Source organism: Telopea speciosissima, chromosome 8 (genome assembly GCF_018873765.1).
Source record: "Telopea speciosissima isolate NSW1024214 ecotype Mountain lineage chromosome 8, Tspe_v1, whole genome shotgun sequence".
NCBI classification, from domain to species: Eukaryota; Viridiplantae; Streptophyta; class Magnoliopsida; order Proteales; family Proteaceae; genus Telopea; species Telopea speciosissima.
The window spans coordinates 56,375,948-56,403,894 of NC_057923.1; the positions used below are offsets into that span (position 1 = coordinate 56,375,948).

At 37.0% G+C, this 27,947-nt stretch overlaps 2 protein-coding genes across 4 annotated transcripts; both read left to right on the top strand.

Moving 5' to 3' along the window:
* The first annotated feature begins 11,627 nt into the window (after positions 1-11,627).
* LOC122671583 lies at positions 11,628-22,099 on the top strand. Of its 3 annotated transcripts, none has more exons than XM_043868885.1 (2): positions 11,628-11,670; positions 20,069-22,099. In XM_043868885.1, exon 2 carries the CDS (start codon positions 20,203-20,205, stop codon positions 21,928-21,930), a length of 1,728 nt encoding a protein of 575 aa, XP_043724820.1. In that variant the 5' UTR covers positions 11,628-11,670; positions 20,069-20,202; the 3' UTR covers positions 21,931-22,099. The 3 variants fall into 3 exon arrangements, with proteins under 3 accessions (XP_043724820.1, XP_043724819.1, XP_043724821.1); XM_043868884.1 differs by lacking the exon at positions 11,628-11,670 and adding an exon at positions 18,770-18,896; XM_043868886.1 differs by lacking the exon at positions 11,628-11,670 and adding an exon at positions 18,770-18,896 and having other exon boundaries at positions 20,082-22,099.
* On the top strand, positions 12,786-14,593 carry LOC122671585. The gene has a single exon (XM_043868887.1). The coding sequence runs from the start codon at positions 12,845-12,847 to the stop codon at positions 14,549-14,551; it is 1,707 nt and encodes a 568-aa protein (XP_043724822.1). The 5' UTR covers positions 12,786-12,844; the 3' UTR covers positions 14,552-14,593.
* Positions 22,100-27,947: the final 5,848 nt, after the last annotated feature.

Consider the following 27,947-nt stretch of genomic DNA (forward strand, 5'->3'; position numbering starts at 1 on the left):
CAAGAATGACTACTTGATTGTGAATGAATCTCAACCTGAATACCCCTTGTACATGGGCCATAAGGGCCTCTATTTATACAAATTCTCCCCCCAATCCTATTACAATAGAGCTGGCAGATAGGTTTTCCTGGTTGTCATCCCCTTGAGCCGTTCTCGGTATAGGATTCTTAACGTTGGAGGGATCCTCTCCTATCTTCCAGGGGTTTGGAATATTCTCTTTACACGTGGGTAGTGGTTAATAGTCATAATCTATCAAGGTTCTCTTAAACTGATATTGTTGACGTGTCTATACCAGTTTAACTGCCACGCACGTGGTCTATATCGGTTTAACTGCCACGCACGTGATCTATACCGGTTTAACTGCCACGCACATGACAAACAAGTCTTGGACGAAACTAGTTTCTTGGACTCCAAGCCATTCCACATGTCATCCTAGGATTGGGTAGATAAAATATGGTGTATCAAGCTGGGAGGACTGAACTGAGGATTAATCCATGGGCTTACCAATCTGTTTTTTAGGGCACAAGCCTATGATTCCATGAGCACTTAATTGGGTAGCCCTGCCCATACAATTTCTGGTTGGTGTATGGTAACCCAAATATCAAAAGTGTTGGAGACCAATCTTCCATTTTGGTTAGATTTGCTAAGTCCTGCACAACATTACGGTGGTTTTCCTCTTAGAAATATGGTTAAATTGTTGTTTTATACCCCTCAAAAACAAAACAAAACAAAAAAAAAAGGGGATAGGCATGTCCTTCCCAATTCAAATATCAAATTCAGGCAAAAGGAGTTGCCTTTTGTGATTTTGTGACAAAATGACACCTCTATATTTTTTTTATTTATTTATTTTATTATTATTATTATTTTGGGTTATTTTGACCTAAGAAATCAAGTTTTTAGTGCTTGAAAAAAATCTAAAAAATACTGGGGGAAGAGGCAAATGCATGTCTCTCTCTCTTCAAATGTGAACATGTTCCATTAACCTATTAGGCTTTGTAATTGGTTGAAAAGTCACAAAGCAAACTTTGAATATAAATTTAGGGAGAATGTTCTCTGTGCCGCAGCGCAGCTTGCGCCTAGGCACATGGGCAGCTTATGCAGGGGGCAGGGTGGTCATTGCGCCCACCCCCATGTGCCTGAGCGTAGGCTGCACTGCGACACAGAAAACAGCACCCCATAAATTTATATATAATGACACCTCTATAGGTGTACTTAGAACTTATTACCTTCTTTGGTTTGATTACTCCTTGTCTTATACTAAAAATTCCTTAAGTGAAGAGTTAAAAAAAAATGTTTCCAAAATAATTTGAAAGTGACTTTAGGGGTGCAAGTTTAGCCTTGTCGGCCCAAACTCACCCTGAGTCCGAATAAGTTGAGATACCGAAGCCCTTGAGGGCGGGTTAGGACTGAAAAGTTCTGGCCTTAGGTCAGGAACGTACCGAGCCAGGGTTGAGGCCTTAACTCAGCCCAAGCCTGTCTTCTTCTTCTTCTTCTCTCTGGCTTGCCGCAACCCCTCCTTCTCCCTTCCCCCTTCCCCCTCTCAATGGTTAGGGCCAATCAACGTCAGCCCAACCCAGCCTTGAGGATGGGTCAGGGTTGGGATTTTCAGGCCCTGCGACAGGGCCAGACCTAGGCCTATATAAGGGGATTCAGTTTTAAAAAGCCCAGCCCAACCCAACCTTGTTGCAACCCCAAGGACTTATTATTATGTCATTATTAAAAGTTATTATGTTCTTATTAAAAAATATCATTATTTTGCACATTTTTTGAGTACAATATGTAATTTCCTTTATTGAAAAGAAAAAAAAAATTTATAAAAGGGCAAAAAAAATCACTTCGATTTGTATGTTTTGTTACCTCTTTCTTTTGCACAGCTGTGCTCCCCCCCCCCCCATAGCAATGACACTTTTATATGCCTCATTCCGAAGGTGCCAAGTCTTGAGATGGTAGAGCATTACAGGCCAATTAGCCTTTGTGGTGTAGCAGTCAAGGTTATCACAAAAGTGCTAGCCACAAGGCTACAATCTATTTTACCAAACACCTTCTCATCTGCCCAATTGACTTTTGTTCCAAAAAGACATATACCCGATAATATCTTTAGGGCACATGAACCTTTCATTTTTAAGAGAAAGGGGACAGGTAAGAAGCAGTTGGTAGCGATGAAGTTGGACATGAAATGGGCCTATAACAGAGTCAAATTGTATTTTATTCACCGCCTCCTCCTCCGTATGGGTTTTAGCGTTCAAGTGGCCGCTCTCATCATGGGGTGTGACTTCGGTCAACTACTCTATTTCAGTTAATGGGGGCGATCAAATGTACAATCAATCCCTTGAGGGGAATAAGACAAGGAGATCCCTTGTCTCCAACATTGTTCATTCTTTGCTCCCAGATGCTTAATAGTGTGCTCTCACGGGCGGAGGAAAACGGCCTCATCCATGGTGTTAAAGTGTGAAATAGAACAAAGTCGTTGACCCACCTTCTCTTTGTGGACGACTGCCTTCTCTTCTCCAAGGTGAAGATTCATGAAATTTGCAATCTTAAAGAATGTGTTGAGTTGTATTGTCGGGGTAGTGGTCAGACAATAAATGTTAAAAAATTTAGCATATGCTTTAGACCTAACACTGCTTCTAAATTGAACCATTGGATAAGTAAGAACCTCGAAATCCCTTATGGGGATGGCCCAACAAAGTACATCGGGTTGCCTTCGGTCTTCGGAGTTCACAAATCTAAGGTTTTCCACAAAATCAATGATAGAATGAGCAAGAAGCTACATGGTTGGTCACAATGCTTCCTAACTCATGCAGGTTGGGAAATCCTATCACAGGCATCTATGCTCTCCATCTCAAATTTTGTTGCATCCCACTTTAAGCTTCCAATGTTGATGCATGAACGCCCTCGTAAAGAAGCGAACCATTTCTTTTGGGGGGTTCAAAGGAAGGCCCCAAATTACATTGGCTTTCATGGAAAAAACTAAGACAATCGAAGAATCATGGTGGAATCGGCCTCATAGACCCCGCCTTACAGAATAGAGCTCTTCTTGCAAAGGTGGCGTGGAGACTTACTTCTGAGCCTCTTTACCAATGGGCAGTTTTTATAAAGTCTCTCTATTTCCCCCATTGCAATTTTATGGAAGCCACTCTAGAAAGCAGCCTTTCATGGGCTTTGAGAAGCATAATTGAAGGGAGAAAGGTACCTAAAGAAGGCTTAGTGTGGAGGATTAGTCATGGAAATTAGATTCGTATATGAGAGGATCGGTGGGTTCCTTCTGTCCCAGGTTTCATGATTTGGAATGTCACCCATCAAAATTGCCCTTTCCACCATGTTGAGGATCTTGTTGATCAATACAATTGACAACGGAAGGTTAATATCCTTGATCAACTTTTTTTCTAACTCTGAGAAGGCTGGATTCTCAAGATCTAGCTCCCTCTTTTCCCTTCTTTGGACCAAAGGGTGTGGGGCTGTTCGAAAGATGGGAGGTTCACTGTTAAATTAGCTTACTACATCCAATGCAACTTGCTGAACCAAAAAGAAGTTGAACGTGCATCGTCTTCCAGAATTAGTACATGGGGTGTCTACTCCCTTGACCATATGGAGAGCAATCTGGAATTCTCCTACTTTGTCGAAGATTAGATCTTTTTATGGCGTGTCTGTGAGGACGGCATCACCTCAGGTGAAGGCCTTTCCCAGCGTCAAATTCTTATTGACCCAAGTTGCCTTAGATGTGGTGAATCGGTTGAATCATCAGAGCACATTATCCTCCACTGTTAGTTTTCTAGGGCAATATGGTTTGGCTGCAACCTTTCTCTTTTTGTTTCTCATAATCTAGAATTCCAAGTGACCAATCTAATTCAAAGTTGGACCCAACTACCTCACCTAATGAAGAGTACTTACAAGGAGATTTTGGGAATTAGTAGTTTCATTGTCTGGGGCCTATGGAAGGCAATAAATGATTTGGTTTTTTATCGAAAAAGCTGGAGTCCGGTAGAGGTTATTTTATCTGTTCACAGGGTATTCCCAAGCTCAACATCAGCAAGGCAAAGATAAAGTGAGTAGTTTCCCACCTCGTCAAATACTAGTGAGTGGACTCCCCCCACCATCCCTTTCCTCAAACTGAACTATTATGCATTGAGTCTCGACCAAAGTAAGAGCGGGTTGGGGTTCACAATCTTTGCGGAATTTGAAGCTTCTTAATTCGATATTGTTTCAGTGGGGGAAGCTTTGGCCATTCGCAATGGCCCCCTTGAATCGATCTCATTATGTATTGACGACATCGTGGTGGAATTTGACTGCTTTGAGGTCATTTCCTTGCTACTGTACCCGGAGAAAATAGCTCCTCTTGCCATTGCTCCTATCAATGTCGATATACTACATGTATCCTCTTGCTTTCATTCATGTATTTTTTCAATGTATTCCTAGGGCAGCTAATATATTAGCAGACTCCCTAGCAAGGATGGCCATGTCAATGCCGTGTACAACAGTCTTGCCCTTATCCACTTCATGGTTGATGGAGCTTTGTAGTCCTCCTTCCACGTGCTAATCAATAGATTGATCTTTACCCAAAAAAAAAGGGGGGGGCAAAAAAAATAAAGATACAAATTATTTAACACCTCTCTCTCTCTCTCTCTCTATATATATATATATATATACATATATCATATCATACTATTATATAAAAGCACGTTGTGGCAAATCTTTCAGTTACCTATTCTACCCTTCATTCTTATATAAAATTCCATTCTTCAATTCTTAATCTTTATAATAGGTTGAACAAGTCAAAGAATTTTGGTAAGCCAATCTTTGAAAATACAAAAAGGAAAAATCAACTACAGAATTCCAAAATAATATGAACTTGAGTTATTATTATGTTGTTATTAAAAACAGTCATTGTTTTGCATATTTTCAAATACAATTGTAATTATCTTCATTAAAAAAATATGTTACACTAAAAGGGAAAAAAAAAAGTAGATGTCATATATATATATATATATCATATCATACTATATAAGTGCACGAATGCGTGCTTCGTGGCTACTTTTTCACTTGACTATTTTTCTCTTCTTTCTTCTTTAAATACATTTTCTCTCTTATTATATTTTTTGTCATTCCTTTTTATTTTTCACAAAATTATATTTTTTGTCATTCCTTTTTATTTTTCACAAATTAATGGTACCCTTACCCTCAAATTTTTATAATAATTTTTTTTGGTAACTTTAAATTGAGTCCTCCCATTCCACGAAAGATATCTCCACTTTCCATATCTCTCTCTTTAATCTCCTCTTATCTCTTTGTCCTCTGTACTGAAGTTTTATCCTCTCACTTAGCTACTGTACTTCATGAAAAAAGAATACATGGTTTAAGAATTGTGCCATATTTGGGGAGGCTATTTCTCATATGGCTTCGGCAGATGATCTTATCTTATTTGGTAGAGCCACTTGTCATGAAGTAAGAGCCTCAATTTTTGTCCTTGAAAATATTGCAACTATTTAGGGTAAAGTATCAATATCCCCAAAACTCGGGCTCAATACAAGTCCAAATGTTGACTCTTTTATCAAAAGAGGCTTGTCAAATATATTTCATATTATCCCCACCTCAAGACTTGACAGCTACTTAGGCATTCCATTTGTAGCTGAGAGGATAAGAAAAGTTTATTGCCATGATTTGATTCAAAGAGATAACTCCAAGTTGCAAAATTAGAAATAAAAAATTTTGAGTTCTAAGGCAAACACACTCTTTTCAATCAACACTCTCAACAATGCTAGATTACATTTTTATGTCATGTTTTCACCTCCCTGTTGTGCATAAAGAACTTGACTCTATCAGTTGAGGTTTTTTTGGTCTAATGAGAATCTAAGTTGGTTCCAACTGTTAGTTGGAAAACTATATATCAACCAAAAAATGTGGTGGGTTGAATCTCAACCTCTCTGCTCCTATGAACCAAGCATTCTTAGCCAAGAAAGCATGGAAACTATTAAACCCTAATTCATTTTTATGATGTAGGTTAATGAAACAAAGATATTTCCCCACCATTAATTTCCTTCATGCTGAATGTCCTATGAGTGCCTCCCATTCTTTACTTCTCAGAGGGCTGTTTATTCAGTTGGCACACGGCCGAACAATAAGTCCATTGACTTATCCATGGTGGCAACTTGATATAGTTGATAGAATTATTGTCATTCCTTTACCATTATTCCTTCAAGAAGATCTTACTTGGAAGAGTATCATTACCCGATCTTCTTAATTCAATGGGCTTCATTATTTAAAGTCAACGTCCATATTGTGATTATCCCTTCCAAAATTTGAATTATCTTTTTCAGAATTGTCGATCGGCATAGGAAAATTGGAATAGAACTGGATTCTAATCCACCAGTCGGTATAGAAACTTTTACGAATTAGATTGTCTCTATCTTGCTTCATCCCATGCAAGCTTCTGTTAAAAACCTGAGATTGGCTTTGATGTCCAACATTATTTGGCATATTTGGATTGATTATACAAGCAACATATTTAGACATCAAAGAAGAAATATTCATTCTATCTTACATTTTTCAAAGGTTTTTGCATCAGATTTCATTTCAAATTATTTTAACTCATTTTCTCAGATGACTTTTTATCACATTACTTGGCCCCCTCCTTGCATTGGTTTTGTTAAAGTTAATGTTGATGAAGCATGTTTGGGAAGTCCTGGTCCAGCGGCTATAGGTGGAATATTCATAAATCATTATGGAAATTTCTTTGTTGTTTTACTAGATATGTGGGGCACTCATATGGATATGTGGCAGAAGCATTGGCTATTACACAAGCTCTCGTGGTTGTTGTTATTCATGGCTATCACTATCTATGTGTCGAAAGTGATAATTATCTTGTTATTAGTCTCTTCAATAGGCGATTTCACTCTATTCCATGAAGAATTCAACAATAATGGCTAATTGTTTCTTCCTTTGCAGCCGCATCATATGAGTGATTTTTCGGCACTCTTATCACTAAGGCAATTTTGTGGTTGATTGCCTTGCATCTTATGACATTTCTCATCATCTTTTTTCTATTTGAGATGTAACTCCTCTATATTTTATTTGGGATCGAGTTTTCCTCCACCCACGGTGAATGGGATCCCATTTATCGAGGGACGGGAATTGGTATCAGGAAAGTATTTTGGAACATACTAAAACCCTAGGAGGGGTTTGTGAACCGCTCTCTATGGGTGGAGGAAAACTTTATCCTTTTATTTGTAGATTGTTGTATTTGGATGCTTGTGAGACTTTGTTCCTCCATTCTATTTCTTCTGAAAGATAGTTTAGTATATACCCAAAAAATAAAAAAATCTACCAACAATATTTGAATGTCAATGGAATGATCATATTTTGTTTAAGGAAGATTACATCATTAACCTTTGTCATCATTGAACATACATTTGTTGCATTCATGCCCACACATGGTTCAAGTAAGCAGAATTGGCAACTGAATTGTTCTCAGTCGATTCCTATTCTCATTTTGATTCAATTGGATTGACCTAAACTCTAAAAATCAAGTATGGATCAGTTGATTTGAATCAACCAAAATCAGTTAATTTCATTCCGATTTAACCAGATTCCTCATATTGAAAGCTCATGTCATATTTGTAATGTGTTTTGGCAATGAGGACACTTAGGTCATTACCGTATGTATACGGTTTAAAAAATCAGGAATTTGAACAGTGAATCGGTTGATTCAGACCAGAATCGGTCCTGATCGATCCAACCCATTCCAACTGATTCTATTCGATTTCGGCTAATTCAATTCCTGATTCCATTTCTTGAAACCCTACGTATGAGACACTATGGGACTGCATGATAACATTTATGTTTCTCTATTTCTCTATTTTTTTGTTCTTGGAAACAAAAAAAATAAAAATAAAATAGAAATCCGTTTGTTAACACCGGTTAATGGGAATGAACCGAAACAAAAAAAAGTTGTTGAAAAATAGGAAAAAGAAAATGCTCCAATTTAAAGCTTCTCTGTAGCAATAATTTCATGTTCAAAATAAAACATCACCTCCAATGCAACTTCAACCATCACCATCATTGCCACTGCCACCACCACTGCCACCATCGACCACCACCACCTCCATTGCCACTACCACTACCGCCACCATCGACACCACCTCCACCAAATTTCTGGGTATTCAATAACATTTTATAGAAGTTTTAGAAACAGAAATGATAGTGCATGACAAATAAGTTTTTATTTCTTTTCTCACCCAGAAATAGAAATTACTATACCTTACCAAACCCTTTTTTTTGTCTAGAAATTTAGCCCACTAATAGACATACAAGAATTCATTTCTAGAATAAAAACATGACCCATACACAGAAGTATTAACATGTAAGCCCTATGTTTCTTTATTCCAATCCAATTTAATTCAAAATCGACACAGATCGATTCGATTCCCCATTGCATTTTTTAAAATCCTGCATATGAAACACTATTTCTTTCCTAGTTTCTTATTTATCCCCTCCATATGACGATTCAAAACTTCAAATCAGAGACTGGAGTGGACTCTGTCGGTCCTAGTCCAATCTCGATTTGATTCAAATTTGGTTGGATTGATATGGTAAGATATGGAGTAAGATATGATCCTTGTAATCCATATGATTCTTTACGTTTAGAACAATGCTTAGAAGAAGAAGAAAGAAGAAAGAAGAGTCCAGATCAACGGTTCATTTTCTAGAGGGGCAATGGAGTTGTTGGTTACAAAGTCTACTCTCCTCTATGTCCCTATCAAATCCTTTTCAGTATAAACTTCCATTCCCGGTCGTCTGCCATTTGTTCCATCTGTTAACCTAACCTAACTCTCTCCCCCCCCCCCCAAGTTGTAGATTGTGGGCTTGTCTTAGCCTTCCTTGCTTAGCTTATAATTGGCCTATGGGCCCTTGAGTAGGATAGACCAAAAAAAAAAAGAAAAAAAGAAAGTCATGGTTACACTGGACTGGATTGGATCATCATCCTCCGAGTTAGGAAAGATCATAGTTTTGACTATATATGATTATGATGGGAATATATAGGGCAACCCATCTTTCCCTTTTAAAATATTTTAAAGTTCCTCATAGTACTAAAAAAAATAGAAAAACAAAAAGGTTTTAATAGTGATTATGATAGGAAGATGAAGGTTATCCATATGGTGATAAATGCATTGCAACCACAACTTTTTTCATATGGAAAACGATAAATTTTTTTTTTTTGGTAAAATATGGAAGACGATAAGTGGGAATGGTTGTTTTGATCACGTGTCAAATTTTAGCTTCAAATTCAATTATTTACCCTTTGACGTAATTGTATATCCTCCCAAGTAATGTTCATGTACCCCCTTAGTCTCATGCAACCTTTTCATACTTTCGATTTTATTAATGTTTTGTTTTGTTACATGATCTATTCTGATGGATTGAAACTTAACATGCGGGAGAGGAATTCAAAATTTTAGTATCACATAATCTACTAAGCGGCTGACTAGAGATAGTCATAATTATAATTCATTTTTCGCAAACATGGCGACATGAAATTGTTCCTTAAAAATGTAAATTACATATTTTTTACGATTAGGAGTGGAAGGTGCATTGTTTCTCGATTTTATATCCAACATACCCCAACGAACCATAGTTTATTTCAAAGTTAACTTGACTTTAAATAACTCAATTTTGATAACCCAATTTCTACATTTTTCAAAAGATCCAAATTGAAAAAATATGGTTTGACAGTTACAATTTGGAATTTTAGACTTTTGATTTGGATCATGACGACTCATTTTACATTTTAAATCATAGAAAACATGATGTTACTTATTAGACCCTTAGAAACTTTTAAAATATTCTGTTTGGAAAGATGTGGTCCAACTACTATCATTTAATAAATTTATACCTTTGATTTGTAGTATGACAATTTAATTTGACATGTTAAAGTATGATAAACAGTGATAAATTTTGATACAAAGGGGTATTTTTTTTTTTTTGGTAAAAGATAAATTTATTAATAATAATCATGTTAATAGCCAAAACTTCGGACCTACATTTTGATACAAGGTTAGACCATTAAAAACTTTTAAAATATTAATTAGGATGATACAATGCAACAATTATGCTTAAGCATTTGATTTGGACATGATTGTTACTTTAGCATTTTAAATTATAACAAACAAGATGATAATCCTTGATCTACAATCAAATCATCAAAAGTAATTACTCTAGTTCTCATTGCATAGTTGAAGATTGAATACAAAAATAGATGAAATTTGACACTTTTGATAATCTAATAATAAGTCAAATATTGTCATAATTTTTTGCCACAGTTGAAATTACAAAAATAATAACCATGGTTGATATAAAAAAAATGGCTTAAAAATATTGAAATCTAATGGTTGAATTGTATCTTTTCAATTTAAATATTTTCAAGTGTTTTTGTGGTTTGATATTAAATAAGATAATAACATTACAGTTGTGACGATTTAAATGTTAAATGAGTGGTCATCATACAAATGGAAGATTTAAAAATGTTAAATCACCATAGTTGAACTGCATTTTACTAATTAAAATAGTTCAAAAGCTTATGACAGTTTGTTAGATAAAGCTATACCATCACATTTGTCATAATTTAAAATATTAAATGAATAACTATGATCTAAATCGAAGAATTAAATACTTTCAATCAAAATTGTTAAATCATACCTTTCCCAAGGTGAACCCTGGTGAGGATGAAACTTTGGTGCTTCAAGAAGCCATAGTTTTGAATTTGAAAAAGAATTATTCATAGGTAATTTTTTTTTTCTAGGGTGATACCCAAATGCAAGAGGTTCTCCATCATGGCGTCTTCCTTGTATTTTAGAATTTTACAAGCTTCATTATTCTTTTTTTATGGATGCTAAAATTATTCTTCGTGGACTAGACATGATATTGCATATTAGGTTTTTTTGACCCGTTCCTCCCACCTTAGAGTAAGATTGTTTTCTTTCACCCAAAATGAAAAGGAAGAATCTCTTCACCACTACCATCGATCATGTCTAATTGAACTAAAGAAGGGTATTTTTAATGGTATACAATATCATGTGGCGATTTATGATGACATAAGAATCCAATCACAAGGTCAAATTACAAGAGAAAAATAATCTTCCTTAACTTAAAGTGTAGCAAAATGTTTGCAAAAAAGCAAAAAAACAGAAGTTGACCTAACGGTTAACAACTTCACCCCCACTAACCTAGCGGTTTACTATACTATGACTCACTATCGAGGAAGGTCCCACTTGAAAATGGGGCCCTTAAAGATGCTTCTAACTTTCCCGTGATTGGACAGAAATGATTATTCTCCCATTGGTTTTGAAAATGTTTTTGAATTATTACCTCCCAGCTTCCGGTCCTTCTGTCTCACAAGTCTCATGTTTGAACTTTTCCTTTGTAAAGGCACCTAAAGCCACTGTGACAGTTTCCAAAGTTCTTCCTTAGCCATGGAAATACAGAAGTTACTCTCTTTTTATACCCTAATTCATATTACTTTGAGGACTCCTTTTGAAGTTTGCGCACTCTTGGAATTGAAATCGTGAAGAATTGAAGGAAGAACTTTGAAATCAAAGCATCGTTTGATTGACTAATCCTACATATTCAACTAAACTAGGACTGACGGGGCGATGGAGTCTCTTCTTGTTCAATCCTATCGTAAGCTCCGCCTCTCTAGTTATGTTTCAATGTCTTAATCTTCTGTCTCAGGCCTATGTTTTGGGTTTTAAGTTTCTTGTATCTGGGTCGGTTGGAAGACCTTAATTGTATGTGTTTTGAATTAAATTCCTTGTATGTGTTCATGGTTTAGGTTAAAATTTCAGATGAATCAGTATTGCTATTGAGAATTCTTTTAACAGGTCTACCAAGATTGAATTTTTCGTTCTTGGTGAAGTTGATTCCTTGCGTTTTCAATTGGTTTTTACTCTTTTTGGTTGAAATTTCTGTTGAAAGTAGTATTATATTGTAGTTCTTGAATCTGGGCTTCATGGCTTATTCGATTTCTTAAATTCTTTGGTTTTGGTATATTATATTTGTTCCTCTGTTAGTGGGTTTTGTCAGATTGTGAAATGAAACAATATGAGAGTTGCCCTTTGAAAATAAACTGTCATTTTTGCGGCTTTTGCATAACTCCTCGATTTGTATTGCTGGTATGGTAGTCCTTTGCTCGGTCAGTTGGTTTTGGATAGAATTTGAACTGAAACAAGTATGAGAAAATTTTTCTTTTTCTTTTCTTAATACCAATTTATGCGGCAGTAGAACAATCTGAATTCCTTTTGTTTCTACTTTCATGAACTTTGATCAAATTTTCCTCCTAAAAAGTGGAGACACATACTTCCCATCATGAGAAGAAAAAGTAAAATGAAGCTGTCTGTCTTTCTGTAGTAGATAATACGGACCCATGTGCTCTGAATGGGTTTTGATTATATTAACAGGTTAAATTAGCTAGTGTTATCTGATTTTTCATCCACATTTGGACTCAACAGAATACAGAAACTTCAAATTTTCTTTTTCTTTTTAGCCCTAATTCTTTTTTGACATTTTTTAACTGCCATCATGATAAAAAAAAACTCTGTATTATAGATTGGAAGGTGTTTTTGGAACTAAGGCACTATTTAAGGATCCAGGGATTTTTGTAATTACCTGAATAAGATGATGACATATGGTGATTTAATTTCCAGGTTCTTGTTGCAGTTGATATCCTAGCCTAGTTGACCTTATAAAATAGAAGGAAAGAACAGTGAAGGTTTTTCCCAATTTGAAGCTAGGGTGTTCTATGATCCCTAGCGTTCTATGATAAAGGACCTTGAGAAGGCTCAACCTTGACTGGAGAATGGTTTCAGCTAGTGATGCAAAAGGCACAGAGGAGGGTGGGGAAGATTTAGGGTTAGGGACTCTAAAAAATGAAAAAAAATCTGTGTCTCAAAGAGGGCTGTTACGCCATGAAGACTCTCAAAAGGGTGCTTTGGATTTGCTAGCAGCTAGTCCTAGTAGAGTTGGATTCTTGAAATTTGCTTCATCTACTTTATCATCTCCATCAGCCAAGTTCTTGCAAGTTGCTGAGAAAAGAGATGAAATTTCACGTTCAGTACCTTCTTCAACTTCCCACGGTTTCAGGGATCGTGTTAATATGATCTTAGTTCATAAAATTGATTGGGTTTCTCTGGTGAAAATCTGCAAAAATTGGATCAGAGATCCAATGAACGTGGCCCTACTTATTTGGATTTCCTGTGTTGTTGTTTCGGGTGCAATCCTGTTCCTTGTCTTGACTGGAATGTTGAACCATGCCTTACCGAAGAAATCCCAAAGAGATACCTGGTTCGAAGTCAATAATCAAATCATCAATGCCCTCTTTACTTTGATGTGTCTTTATCAACATCCAAAGCGATGCTACCACCTAGTGCTTTTATGTAAATGGAGACCAAATGACATATCTAAACTCCGAAAGATTTACTGCAAGAATGGAACTTATAAACCCCATGAATGGACCCATATGATGGTTGTTGTGGTTCTACTCCATGTGAACTGTTTTGCTCAGTATGCCTTGTGTGGCCTAAACTTGGGATACAAGAGGTCCAAACGACCAGCTATAGGAGTTGCTCTCTGCCTCTCTATTGCAATCGCAGCACCAGCAGTTGCTGGTGTGTACTGCATTGTAAGCCCCCTCGGGAAGGAGTATGAGTCTGAAAGGGATGAGGAAGCACAGGATCCTTTGGCTGCTGTTGACACTGACAGGTTAAGTTTCCAAAGGGCAAAGTCTTTTCAGAAGAGATTCTCATTTCAATCAAGACATGAGCAGAGGGTTGCGGAGTACAGACCTGAGTGGAGAGGAAGGTTATTTGATTTTTGGGATGATATTTCTCTTGCTTATCTAACATTCTTCTGTAGTTTCTGCGTTTTTGGGTGGAATATGGAGAGACTAGGGTTTGGGAACATGTATGTTCACATTGTGACCTTTCTTTTATTTTGTACTGCTCCCTTTTGGATTTTCGGTCTTGCTGCTGTTAGTATTAACAACGAGGCTGTTAGGGAAGCATTGGGCATCACAGGGATTGTGCTTTGTGTATTTGGTTTGCTATATGGGGGCTTTTGGAGGGTTCAGTTGAGGAAGAAATTCAATTTACCTGCTAATGACTTCTGCTGTGGTAACCCCACAATGACTGATTGCACACAGTGGCTTTGCTGTTGTTCATGCGCTCTTGCTCAAGAAGTGCGAACTGTGGATTTTTATGATATTGTGGAAGATAAATTTTGCAGAAAACAAATGGATGAGAGTACCCAGGGGAAACTGTCTCCTTTGACCCATGAAGATCGATTAGTTCAGTTGCGATCAAACCCAAGTCCTCAACTTTGGAATGGCTCCAGTGCTTCTGAGTTGAGGAATATAAACTCTCCAAGCCCTAGCAGAGTTTCCAATGGACATTCTGATCCAGAAAGGCAGCTGGCTATGGTGGAAGCAGTGTCTGCTCCAAGAGGCAAGGACAACACTATGACACCACCATGTCCATCAGTGATACAAAGACAAGATATACAGCCATGACCCTTTTGAAATAGCACTGTAAATGTGTGGAGACCTATATAGTAGTGAGTAAATTGTTCTTCCCATACATGGCCTCTCTCTTATTAGAATATGTAAGTATCTTTGTCACACCATTTTTTTTGTCAAACAATAAATTTGGTTTTACTATGTAAGATTCTTTAGAATTGTTCTTTAAACAATTCTTTGCAGAAGTGCTTTTGTTTCAAAAGCTTTGGATAGTTACATTCACTCAGCAGGGTTGTGTTGTCGATTAATGGTAGTTTCTTTTAGATTTGGTCCGAAATGTCTTTATATTTGTTAATTGATCCACTTGTGCTTCTTCGAAAGAAACCATAAGCTTAGCCATTAAAGTCCTGGATGACTCGTTTTCAATCCTGTTTGTGATTGCCAAAGTAGAGAAAAGAAGCATACCAAACTACACCATTCTATGAATCTTCAGCTACTGTATCAATTCTTATTGTCAAAAATGGAATAAATTTTGTACATCAGTGGCATTTGACAATGTATTTCAAGAAGTTTATCCTTGGAATAGTGCACATTTTAATTGAACTTGCCCTTCAATCTGCTACAGTCATGACAATTTGTTAATGACTGTCAAAATAGTGTAGTAATATATTATGTACTTTCTTGTTACTTTGTTGTACAATTTTGCTAGTTATATCCCAGAATAATATGGATGAGAGAACTATCCTAAAATAAATGATCTGATTTTGGAAGAAAAATATACATTTGCTCCTTATAAATTGGTGAAACATAAAGATTAAGGAAATACATAACAAATATGAAGAGAGTTTTGAAAGGTAATACATGAATAATTGTTTTTAAACTTAATTCATAGTTTTACGATTTGGCATGCAAGATGCATTGTTTCTCGATTTTGCATCCAACATATCCCAACTAACCATAGTTTATATCAAAGCTAACTTTACTTTAAATCACTCAAATTTGAAAATTTTATATTTTGATATCCCAATTTCTACATTTCTCAAAAGATTCAAAATGAAAATATATGGTTTGACAATTACAATTTAGCACTTTTGGACTTTTGATTTGGATCATGACCATTCGTTTATAATTTTAAATTATAGAAAATATGATGGTATTAATCAAACCCTTAGAAATTTTTAAAAGATATGGTTCAACTATTATGATTTAATAATTTTAAACATTTGCTTTGGAGTATGACGGTTTATTTAGCATGTTAAATTATGACAAACAGTGATACATTTTGATACAAGATTAGGCAATTAAAAACTTTTAAAGATTTTAATTGAGATGATACAATGTAATAATCATTCTTAAACATTTGATTTGGATCATGATTGGTACTTTAGCATTTTAATTATAAAAAACAATATGATAATGCTTGATGTACAATCAAATCATCAGAAGTAATTGCTCTAGTTGTTATTGCATGATTGAAGGTTGAAAATTGAATACAAGAGTAGATGAGATTTGACACTTTTGATAATCTGATAATAGGTCAAGCATTGCCACCATCTTTGCCATAGTTTAAATTGCTAAACAAATAACCATGATTCACATAAAAAAGCCCTAAAAATATTGAAATCTCATGGTTGAATTGCATCTCTTCAATTGAATTATTTTCAAGTTTTTGATGATTTGACATTAAATAAAATAATAACATTACATTTGTGATGGTTTAAATCCTAAATGAATAATCATGATCCAAATTGAACGTTTCAAAGTATTAAATCATGATTTTTTTTATAATGAAAACGTAATCACGCAAACCACACACCAATCCCAAAAGGTTAACCGGGCTGTTAGAACCGTGGAATGGTGGATAGAGTATTAAATCATGATGGTTGAACAACATTAATCAATTAGAATAGTTCAAAAGCTTATGATGGCTGGACATTAGATCAAGCTATACCATCATGTTTGTTATAATTTAAAATATTAAATGAACAACTATGATCTAAATCGAATAATTAAATATTTTGAATCGTAGTTTTTCCCAAGGTGATGAGGGCAAAACTTTGGCCTTTCGAGAAGCTATAGTTTTGACTTTGGAAAGGAATTATTCAAAGGTAATTTTTTTTCCCAAGGGGATACAGAAATGCAAGAGATTCTCCATCATGACGTATTCCTCATATTTTGGAATTTTGCAAGCGTCATTGTTATTTTCTTATTCAAGCTAAAGCTACTCTTCGTGGCCTTGAAATGACGTTGCATATTAATTTTTTTGTCTTTGTCCCACTCGATTAATATAGATGCCTTTATGGCTATTTACCAGAAGGGGGAAAAAAAAAATTAATCCAATATGATTGTTCCCCCCCACCCTAGAATAATACTGTTTTCTTTCACCCAAAGTGAAAAGGAGGAATCTCTTCACCACTACCATCGTCATGTCTACTTGGATAGGGAAAAGCGTTTCAATCGTGTATAATAACAAGTGGCAATTTATGAAGACATAAGAATCCAGTTGCAATGTCAAATCGTCGGAGAAGAAAGAACCCGAATCCTCTCGCACCAGCCCCTCTAGTGCTCCTCAGGGTATGTGCCCAATTGGAGGTAGCCGTTGGATGAGTGCTAGAGGGGCTGGCACACTAGAGACTAGAGAGGATCTCTATCCAGCGAATCATCCTTATCTTGGATATGGATCCTCTCTAGCACCGCGGGGGGGGGGGGAGGGTGGCTGGGTACTCTCTCTTCAATTCCTTCCCATTTTTTATTCAAAAGCTATCAATTTTTGTTGTCTTTTTTTATTTATTTATTAGTTCTTATAATTATAATTATTTTTAAATTTTGTAATCAAATTTCCATTATTTTCTTCCTCTTATTGCAACTGAAACCACTTTCAATACATATTGACCGACTCATTATCGATCTAATACGAGATTAACCCATATCGTATTGATATCAATATGATACCATATGCGATATATAGCGTCATATCGCGAGGTCGCGATATCGATTTTTTGTCGACCATTCTTTTCTTTTTCGTGCAACCAAAACCACTTTAATAACGATCCGATATGAGACTGACCCATATCATATTGATATCAATATGATACCATATGCGATATATTGCGCCATATTACGATCTGATCGCGTTATCGATTTTTTGCCGACCATTCTTTTCTTCCTCTTCGTGCTACAGAATCCACTTTCAATATTGTTCCGATACCAACTCATTATCGATTCAATAAGAGACCGACCCATATCATATCGATATTGATACGATACCATACACAATATATTGCTATGATGATCACGCCACATCGCAACATAAAGGCATCTCGCGACATGGCACAGTGATATGATATGATCATCATAGTGATATGACACAATTTTTTCTGTCGATATTGATTTTTTGTCTATATCAAAAAATAATAAGAATTAATAAAGAATAAAAAAAAGACAATTATTAGTTTTTGAATAAAAATGGAGAAGGACTTGAGGGAGAAAATGGAGAGCACATGAGACTGAACAGCTCTTGAATCTTCTCCATGACACATGTCAGATGGAGAGACCTCATTGGAAGATCCCCAACCACCCCTTTTGCCTCTCCAGTGCAGTTGGATCCTCTCCAATGAGCATCCCGCCCAATGAGACGTGTGATGATTGGGTTGATCGCACATATCCGATCCAAACCGAGTCGGATGCCTTTTTGGGCTTTCCACTCAGTAGAGAGATTGACAATCCGACAGCATCTGGTTCCCCTTATTCTTGATTGAAGCAAAATGTTTGCACAAAGGGGCAAAAAAAAAAACATAAGGATTAACCTAGCGATTAAGTACTGCATCTCCACTAAAGTTTTTTTTTTGGTAGAACATCCCCACTAAAGTTGCAGTCAACTGTTAACTACTACACCCACGCACAAGATCTCATCTTAAAAATGGGCCCTTTAAAGATGCTTTTAACTTTACCGTGAATAGACAAAAATGATTAATCTCCCATTGGTTTTGAAAATGTTTTTGATTTTTCATCTTCCGGTCCTTCTGTTCTGTCACACAAGTCTCAAGTTTGAAGTTTTCTTCTGTAAAGGCGACTAAAGCTGACAGTTTCCAGTGTTCTTCCTTTAACCATGGAAATATCTTTATCTTCTACAATGAAGTTATTCTCTTTTTATTAATTAATATTACGCAGGGACAGCGCAGCGCACTTCTCGCGCCGTCTCGCCCAGGTAGCGTTCTTTCACCCTTGCCTTAATTATTATTCCATTCTCCTTTTGAAGTGTGCGCACTCTTGGTATTGAAATCGTCAAGAAGTGAAGGAAGACCTTTGAAATCAACTCATCGTTTGATTGACTAATCCTACATATTCAACTAAATCATGACAGACGCGGCGATGGAGTCTCTTCTTCTTCAATCCTATCGTAAGCCTCTCTAGTTTTGTTTCAACGTCTTAATCTTCTGTATCAGGTCTATGTTTAGGGTTTTAAGTTTCTCGTATCTGGGTCGATTGGAAGACCTCAATTGTATGTATTTTGAATAGCATTTGAATTAGATTCCTTGTATGTGTTCGTGGTTTAGGTTAAAATTTCAGATGAATCAGTATTGATATTGATAATTCTTTTGACAGCTCTACCAGGATTGAACTTTCCGTTCTTGTTGAGCTCGATTCCTTGCGTTTTGAAGTGGTTTTTTACTTTTTTTGGTTAAAAATATTAGTTGGAGGAAGCATTATATTGTTTGTTCTTGAATCTGGGGCTTCATGGCTTATTCGAGTTCTTAAATTCTTTGGTAGTAGTATATTATATTCGTTCCTCTGTTAGTGGGTTTTGTCAGATTGTGAAATGAAACATTATGAGAGCTGCCCTTTGAAAATAAACCGTCATTTTTGCGGCTTTTGCATTACTCCTGTGGTATATGCTATTAGTTCCTCTGCTGATGGGTCTTATAATATTGTGAACTGAAACGATTTTGAGAGCTGCCCTTTGAAAAGAAACTGTCATTTTAGCGGCTTTTGCATAACTCCTCGATTTGTATTGCTGGTATGGTAGTCCTTTGCTCAGTCAGGTTGGTTTTGGATGGAATTCAAACTGAAACGAGTATGAGAATTTTTGTTCTTTTCCTTTTCTTAATGTTTGTAGAACAATCTGAATTCCTTTTGTTCTACTTTCATGATCTTTGATCAAATTTTCCTCCTATGAAAGTGGAGGTAGGTACTACCCATCATGAGAACAAAACGTAAAAGGAAGCTGTTTGTCTTTCTGTAGTAGATACAAAGCTCAAGTACGTATATATGGATCCATTTGCTCTGAATGGGTTTTGATCATATTAGCAGTTTAAATTAGCTGAAGTTATCTGATTTTTCATCCATATTTGGACTCATCAGAATTCAGAAACTTAAGTTCCCTTTCCTTTTAGCGTAATTAATTTCTTCTCTTCTTTTATGACAATTTAACTACCATCATGGTAAAAAACTGACTTTGTATTATAGATTGGAAAGTGTATTCAGAAATCAGAACTAAGGCACTAATTAAGAATCCAGGGATTTTTGTAATTATCTGAATAAAGTGATGATATATGGTGATTTCATTTCCAGGTTATTGTTGCAGTTGAAATCTTAGCCTAGTTGACCTCATAAAAGAGAAGGAAAGAACAACCAAGGTTTTTCCAATTTGAAGCTAGGGTGTTCTTTGACCAAAGACCTCGAGAAGACTCAACCTTGACTGGAGAATGGTTTCAGCTAGTGATGCTAGAGGCACAGAGGATGGTGGGGAAGATTTAGGGTCAGGGACTGTTCAAACTGAAATCAAGTCTCATGTTGGCATTAACGTATCTTCATCTCAAAGGGGGCTGTTAGGCCATGAAGAGACTCAAAAAGGTGCTTTGGATTTGCTAACACCTCTTCCTAGTAGAGTTGGTTTCCTGAAATTTGCTTCAGCTACTCTATCATCTCCATCAGCCAAGTTCTTGCAAGTTGCTGAGGGAAGGGATCAAATTTCACGTTCAGTTCCTTCTTCATCTTCTCACGGTTTCAGGGATCGTGTTAATTTGATCTTAGTTCGTAAAATTGATTGGGTTTCTCTGGGGAAAATCTGCAAAAAATGGATTAGAGACCCAATGAACGTGGCCCTACTTGTTTGGATTTCCTGTGTTGCTATTTCAGGTGCAATTCTGTTCCTTGTCATGACAGGAATGTTGAACCGTGTTTTACCGAAGAAATCCCAAAGAGATACCTGGTACGAAGTCAATAATCAAATCATCAATGCCCTCTTTACTCTGATGTGTCTTTATCAACACCCAAAGCGATTCTACCACCTCGTGCTTTTATGTAAATGGAGGCGAGAAGACATATCTAAGCTCCGAAAGATTTACTGCAAGAATGGCACTTATAAACCCCATGAATGGGCCCACATGATGGTTGTTGTGGTTCTACTACATGTGAACTGTTTTGCTCAGTATGCCTTGTGTGGCCTAAACTTGGGATACAAGAGGTCAGAACGACCAGCTATAGGAGTTGCTCTCTGCCTCTCTATTGCAATCGCAGCACCAGCATTTGCTGGTGTGTACTGCATTGTAAGCCCCCTCGGGAAGGAGTATGAGTCCGAAAGGGATGAGGAAGCACAGGATCCTTTGGCCGCTGTCGACGCTGACAGGTCAAGTCATCAAAGGGCAAAGTCTTTTCAGAAGAGATTCTCATTTCAATCAAGACAAGAGCAGAGGGTTCCGGAGAACAGACCTGAGTGGAGAGGAGGGTTACTTGATTTTTGGGATGATATTTCTCTTGCTTATCTAACATTCTTCTGTAGTTTCTGCGTTTTTGGGTGGAATATGGAGAGACTAGGGTTTGGGAACATGTATGTTCACATTGCGACTTTTCTTTTATTTTGTACTGCTCCCTTTTGGGTTTTCAATCTTGCCGCTGTTAATATTAACAATGAGGCTGTTAGGGAAGCATTGAGCCTCACAGGGATTGCGCTTTGTATATTTGGTTTGCTATATGGGGGCTTTTGGAGGATTCAGTTGAGGAAGAAATTCAATTTACCAGCTAATGAATTCTGCTGTGGAAACTCCACAATGACTGATTGCGCACAGTGGCTTTGCTGTTGTTCATGCGCTCTTGCTCAAGAAGTGCGAACTGTTGATTTCTATGATATTGTGGAAGATAAATTTTGCAGAAAACAAATGGATGAGAGTACCCTGGGGGCACCGTCTCCTTTGACCCACGAAGATGGATTAGTTCAGTTACGATCAAGCCCAAGTCCTCAACTTTGGAATGGCTCCAGTGCTTCCGAGCTGATGAATCTAAACTCTCCAAGCCCTAGCAGAGTTTCCAATGGATATTCTGATCCAGAAAGGCAGCTGGCTATGGTGGAGGAAGATTCTGCCCCAAGAGGCAAGGACAACACTATGACACCACCGTGTCCATCAGTGATACAAAGACAAGATATACAGCCATGACCCTTTTGAAATGGCACTGTAAACTACGAAATGCATGGTGGTGTGTGACTGTGTGGAGACCTATTTAGTAGTGAGTAAATTATTTTTCCCATACATGTCCTCTCTCTTATTAGCATATGTAAGTATCTTTGTGACACCATTTTTTTTGTCAGATAATAAATTTGGTTTTACCATATAAGATTGTTAGAAATTTTCTTTAAACAATTCTTTGCAGAAGTGCTTTTGTTTCAAAAGCTTTGGGTACTTACATTCACGCAGCAGGTTTGTGTTGTTGATTAATTGTAGCTTCTTTTAGATTTGGTCCGCAATGTCCTTATATGTGTTAATTGATCCACTTGTGCTTTTCCGAAAGAACCCATAAGCTTAGCCATTAAAGTCCTGGATGACTCGTTTTCAATCCTTTTTTATGATTGCCAACGTCGAGAAAAGAAACTCTATTAATCTTCAGCTACTGTTATCAATCCTTATTGTCAAGAATGGCATAAATTTTGTACACCAGTGGCATTTGACAATGTATTTCAAGAATTTTATCCTTGGAATAGTGCACATTTTAATTGATCTTGCCCTTGAAACTGCTACAATCATGACAATTTGTTAATGACTGTCAAATAGTGAAATAGTAATAGATTACATGCTTTCTTTTTTGCTTTGTTGTACAAATTTGCTAGTTATATACCAGAATAATATGGGAGGGAGAATTATCCTAAAATAAATGATCTCATTCTGGAAGAAAAAAATTGATATGGTTGTCTTTTTTACAAAGGATAACATTTCTATAATCAGTTTCTGTGCTAAAACTAGGAGTGTATACTTCGTATCAGTGAGAAGCACCATTGTCGAATGTTAAGGCATAAGCCTAGAGGCATGGAGCATAAGCTTCACATGCATGGTCTTATGATAAAATTATACGTATGTAAAATATACGGTTTGTCCTTATAAATAGGTGGAACATAAAGATAGAGGAAATGCATAACAAATATGAAGACACAGTTTTGAAAGGCAATACATGAAATATAATTGTTTTTAAACTTAAATTCATATTTTTTCTCTAAAAATTCAGTCTCGATGTCACAGCTGAAACATTATTTTAAATTTACTACAGATGTATTCTCCAATTTTGATGGCATGGCATGAGCTCATTGTTCTGAAAACTAAACCAGTCAATCATTTGAAACAGAACTGCCATTTGGTCTGTTTCAAAAGAAATAAATAAGTAAATACAAGAGATGTATCCTCCAACTTTGACAGTGAGGCATGAGCTCATTGTTTTGAAAACTAGCCAGCCAACCATTTGAACCAGAACTTCCCTGTGGTCTGATTCAAAAGGAATAAATATGTAAATAAATACTTTTTGAACCAATAAAATTTGGTAAAAACTGGGGAAAATTTTGGCCAGCCACATTGTAAACCGGGTTGAACTATGGTTGAACTCAACCAGTCCCTTGGAGGTTTTGTTCCAATGTTCCCTTGTTTACTGTATCAGATTAGGTCATAACATGTACCTAGGGTGAAAGATGAGTCGGTGATAAGGTATCCTATATATATGGTTGTAAAGCTAGAGAGCCAGATTGAATAAACCTAAAACTCTTCTTGGTTCTATCGTGGATGTAGGCCTTCGGCCGAACTATGTAACCCCCTGATGTGGATAAGTCACCTAAAGGGCTATTTTATTGGAAATAAGCTTAGGGTTGGGTTACGTATGTGTTGGGCCTTTGATCCCATTTGTTTTCATTGTAATGAACCACTTTAATAGGCCTAAAATATGGGTAAAAGGTAGGCATGCGGGATTAGGCTTAGTTGGTAGTTCTTTTTAATTCTAAGTTGTTTAATAGGCTTTGAATTCCCTCACCTTGCATGAGAAGATTTCCTTTTATTATTATACTTCATTTATGTTGCTTAGCAATAGGATTTTACTTTCCTGTTCAGATTAGGATTATGCTTTAATTTTTATAAATAGCTTGTTAAGAGCCTAGGCTCATAGAAGATTTAGATGAATGGAAGTTTAAAATTTTCTTCAATGGAATGCTGTGTGATTCAGTAGGGGGTGAGATATCCTTGGAGGGCTGTGAGATTCTATTCCTTGTTCTTTGTGGGAAGCCATAGTTATCAATCCTTTTTCTATGCTCTCTTTTCTTCTCATTCCAGTAAATGTGTTGTATCTGTTTTATTCAAACTTGCTGGAGACTGTTTTAAGCTGAGTTTGGGTAGGTTTATCATCCTTTTGTATTGCTGAATACATACTGTTCTTGCTGAGACCAAATCACAACAAGAAGCATTTCAATTTGGGTTGGTGGATACCCTGTTTTTGACTCCTTTTCAGCAAAAACATGATTCACCACCAACAACAACTCAGCCTTATCCCAACTAAATGGAGTTGGCTAAAAACGAGATTCACCATTACGAGGAATCTACCCATCAGATCAGGGAGATCTTTTAGGGAATTCAAGTACTGCCCTTAAGGGACCATGAACCAGGGTTTGGAGTGGATCAGACTTGTTGATATGCTTTTATTAAAAATCTCCTGTTTCAGCCTATTTTCTGTTTCAGACGTGAAGTGTCTTTAATACTTTGAATCCAGCCCTTAGTTTTAAATCCTATTTTGGGGATTGATTGATCCAGCCAAGAAGGGAACTCGTTTTGAATCTTGGGCTGATCTTACATTCTGATTGTGATTAATTAGAAATCTCTTATTTTCTGAATTTCAGTTTCAGATTTGATTCTTTTCTAATTACTCTTAATCCAACCATTAGATCTCTGTTATCTTCTGAAGATCATCTATCCTATTTATTTGAGTGATTGTTAGAGTTTGACCTTCATTTGGGAAGGTTGACCTTTGTTGACTTTTTCTGATTTGGGTGATTGGGATCCTGTCCGAGGGGTGTTTAGCCTGAACCTAGGGTTCATCCTACTCCTACCACCTCCTCTTCTTCCTTTTTATTCCTTTATGTTTGATTGCTGTGCTTAACATGGTATCAGAGCCATAGATTGCTCTTTTTTTGGGGGGATGGGGGGGTTAACTCTTGCCTGAATCTCTTCCGCATTGCTGCTACTGCTGCTCTCCACCACTGCATCTATGTGTCTTTTTGTGTTCCGCTGCAACTTCAATTCTCTGAGACCGTTGATGCCACTGTTCTCTGTTGTTTCTGTCATTCTCAGACATTCAGTCTTGCTAGACCCATCTACACATGTGACTGCTGCATCTGCAACCATTTGCTCTCTGCCTGTTTTTGTATCCGCTCTCTGCCAGTTTCCGCATCCACGACATCTCCATGCGCTCTCAGCATCCAACGATCTGACGCTGAAATCGCTGATTGTTGCATTGGTTCATTCAACTCCTCCAAGTTCTGTGCATAGGTCTTCCGAGTTGTGGAATCATGGCACGTATTCTCTTGTTGGGTTTCCGTGCTCACACACGTAGTACCTAGTACTGAGTTGTATCTTGTTGGGTTGCTGTAGTCACGCACTAGCACCCAATTGTTTAACTTCCTTCTTCTTTTGTTTTAAAAAAAGCCAAAGAAGTAGGTTTTCATTTCATACTTCTCTATGGCTTCGAGTTTTGATCCTCCTTTACAGAACATCATTGGAGGTTTCACATCAAAGCTAAATATGTTCTTGAAGCCTACCAACCGCATCGCCAAGAAGAGCATAACATCGAAACACCCGTCTCGGATAAACCAATAGAAAAAAAAAGCTTCCCGGAAATAGGAAGCTTAAGGAGTCACTTAAATCCTCACTAGTGATAATTATCAGACTTGGCAACGTGTTGTCAGAATGGCCCTCTCTGACTCTAAGAACAAACTTGGTTTTATCACTTGCAGTTTATCTGTGGGCCTCTTTGGTATCAATTTTCATTTTGTTTTTGGGCTATTTAAAAAAAATCATCACTGAAAACAATTTTTGATCAAAACATAAAAACTGTTTGGTAGCTTCTAAACATAATTGATTGTAGAATGATGATTTTTATAACAATTTTTTAAGAAAGGGCCCAAAGCCCATATGTACTAGTAGTTTAAGAGGGCATCTCTTCACCCATCTTCCTCCCCAATCTGAAACTGTCTTTATCCTTTTCACTTCTTTACCTGATTTCTTCTTCATCTTTCTTCATGTTCTTTTTCTTTTCTTCTTGAATCGAAACCCAGTCGAACTTTACTCTCCCTCTACAACCAGAGTCATCAAAACCTTCTCAAACCAATCATTCTTGAAAGTAAAAAGTGAAAAACGCATTCACATCCTCATCTCTGCTTTTCTCCAATTACTTTCAGACAATCATTCTTCAAAGTGAAAAGTGAAACCTTCTCAAACCAATCATTCCTGTGAATCTGCAGCTTTCGTCAAATCTCCAAATGCTCGAGGAAATAATGAGAAGGTAGAACAGTCGAGTAGCGGATCGACCAGATCGGAACCCTGAAGCTCCTCCACCATCGTCCGACTGATATTTATACGAATCGATGGATATGGTTGATCTGTTACCGATTCCTAAATCCGTGGAAGAGATAGGTTCAACCACTACCACCACCATAGGTGGGGTCTTTCTGCCAGATACTAAAAATAATAAAATTTGACGTGGTTGTCAGTTGCAGAGGTCTTTCTACCGTTTATGTTTGGGGCTTTCAAATTTCAAGTACATTGAATAATGGATTCGTTTTCTATTTCTATTGATTGAGGGAGTGAGAAACTGTGAAACTGAGAAGAGTAGGGAGGGACTAGGGAACAACAGGGTTGTAGGGAAGGGATGGGCGAGGTGGCTGGGGTTTCGAAGAAGAAGAAGAGAGGCTGGTGGAGGAGGAGGAAGCAGAAGAAGAATGCAAGGGGTGGGAAAGGGTGGTTGCAAGAGGAGGAAGAAGAAAGAGGAGGTCGGGAGACTTGGGACTTGCCTTTCTAAATTCTAATTAAAGGAGGAAATGACTCCTCTATCCTCGACTTTGGGACTTCATAAGCACATGCTCATTAAAGTTCCGAAAAAATGACTGAAAATGATTTTTGGCCAAAATCCATAATAAGGTCTCAACTATTATGGTTTTTCTGTTATTTTGATGTTTTGTAAATAGAAGTAGGGTCCATAAATTGTACCAAACACTTGTAAAAACGTTTGTGTCAGAAAATGAAAATGAAAAGTGATACCAAAGAGGCCCTAAACTATCATCCCCATCATCAGAGGCCGATGCTTGGACTCGGTGCAATGACATGGTTTTGTCTTGGTTTCTTAATGCTATGTCACCAGACTTGTTATCATCTGTGGCCTTTACCAACATTGTCTGTGAACTTTGGGCCGATCATGAGGAGTGTTTCACCATAGTTATCAAGGCGTCGCCAAGGCATCTAGGCTCCTTGGTCGCCTAGGCAGGCGCCTTGCCGCCTTGTTGGTATCGCCTTGGTTTTAAACCCTCTCCAACGCCATGGTCACCTTGCCGCCTTGATAACTATGTGTTTCACTGAAGGGAATGCCACTCGTATATATCATCTCAAATGGACGATCGGTAATCACTATCAAGGTCAGGCTTCGATTTCGGTATACTTTATCAAATTAAAGGCACTTTGGGATGAATTGAGTTCTATGTCTGTCATTCCTCAATGTTCATGTGGAGCTTTAAAAGAATTAACGAAGCTACACCAAAAGGCGAAGGTATTTCAGTTTTTAATGGGACTTAATGATAGTTACTCTATCATTAGCAGAGTCAGATTTTAGCTATTAAGCCTCTTCCGAATATCATCAAAATGTATTCTATTTCTCTTCAAGAGGAAAAACAACCAGAAATTCGAACTGTTTATTCTGCACCTAATCAAACCGATGTTGCGACCCTTGCGCTGCTACTAGCAATAATTCTGGTCGCACATCTTGCTCTTTTGGTACTCATCGATCACGACTTAAAATAGGTTTGATTGTACATCATTTTGATATATATATATATATATATATATGTGTGTGTGTGTGTGTGTGTGTGTGTGTGTGTGTGTGTGTGTGTGTGTGTTGTAATCAAGGTACTAAAACTCAGAACTCGACCCCAACTCGACCCTGG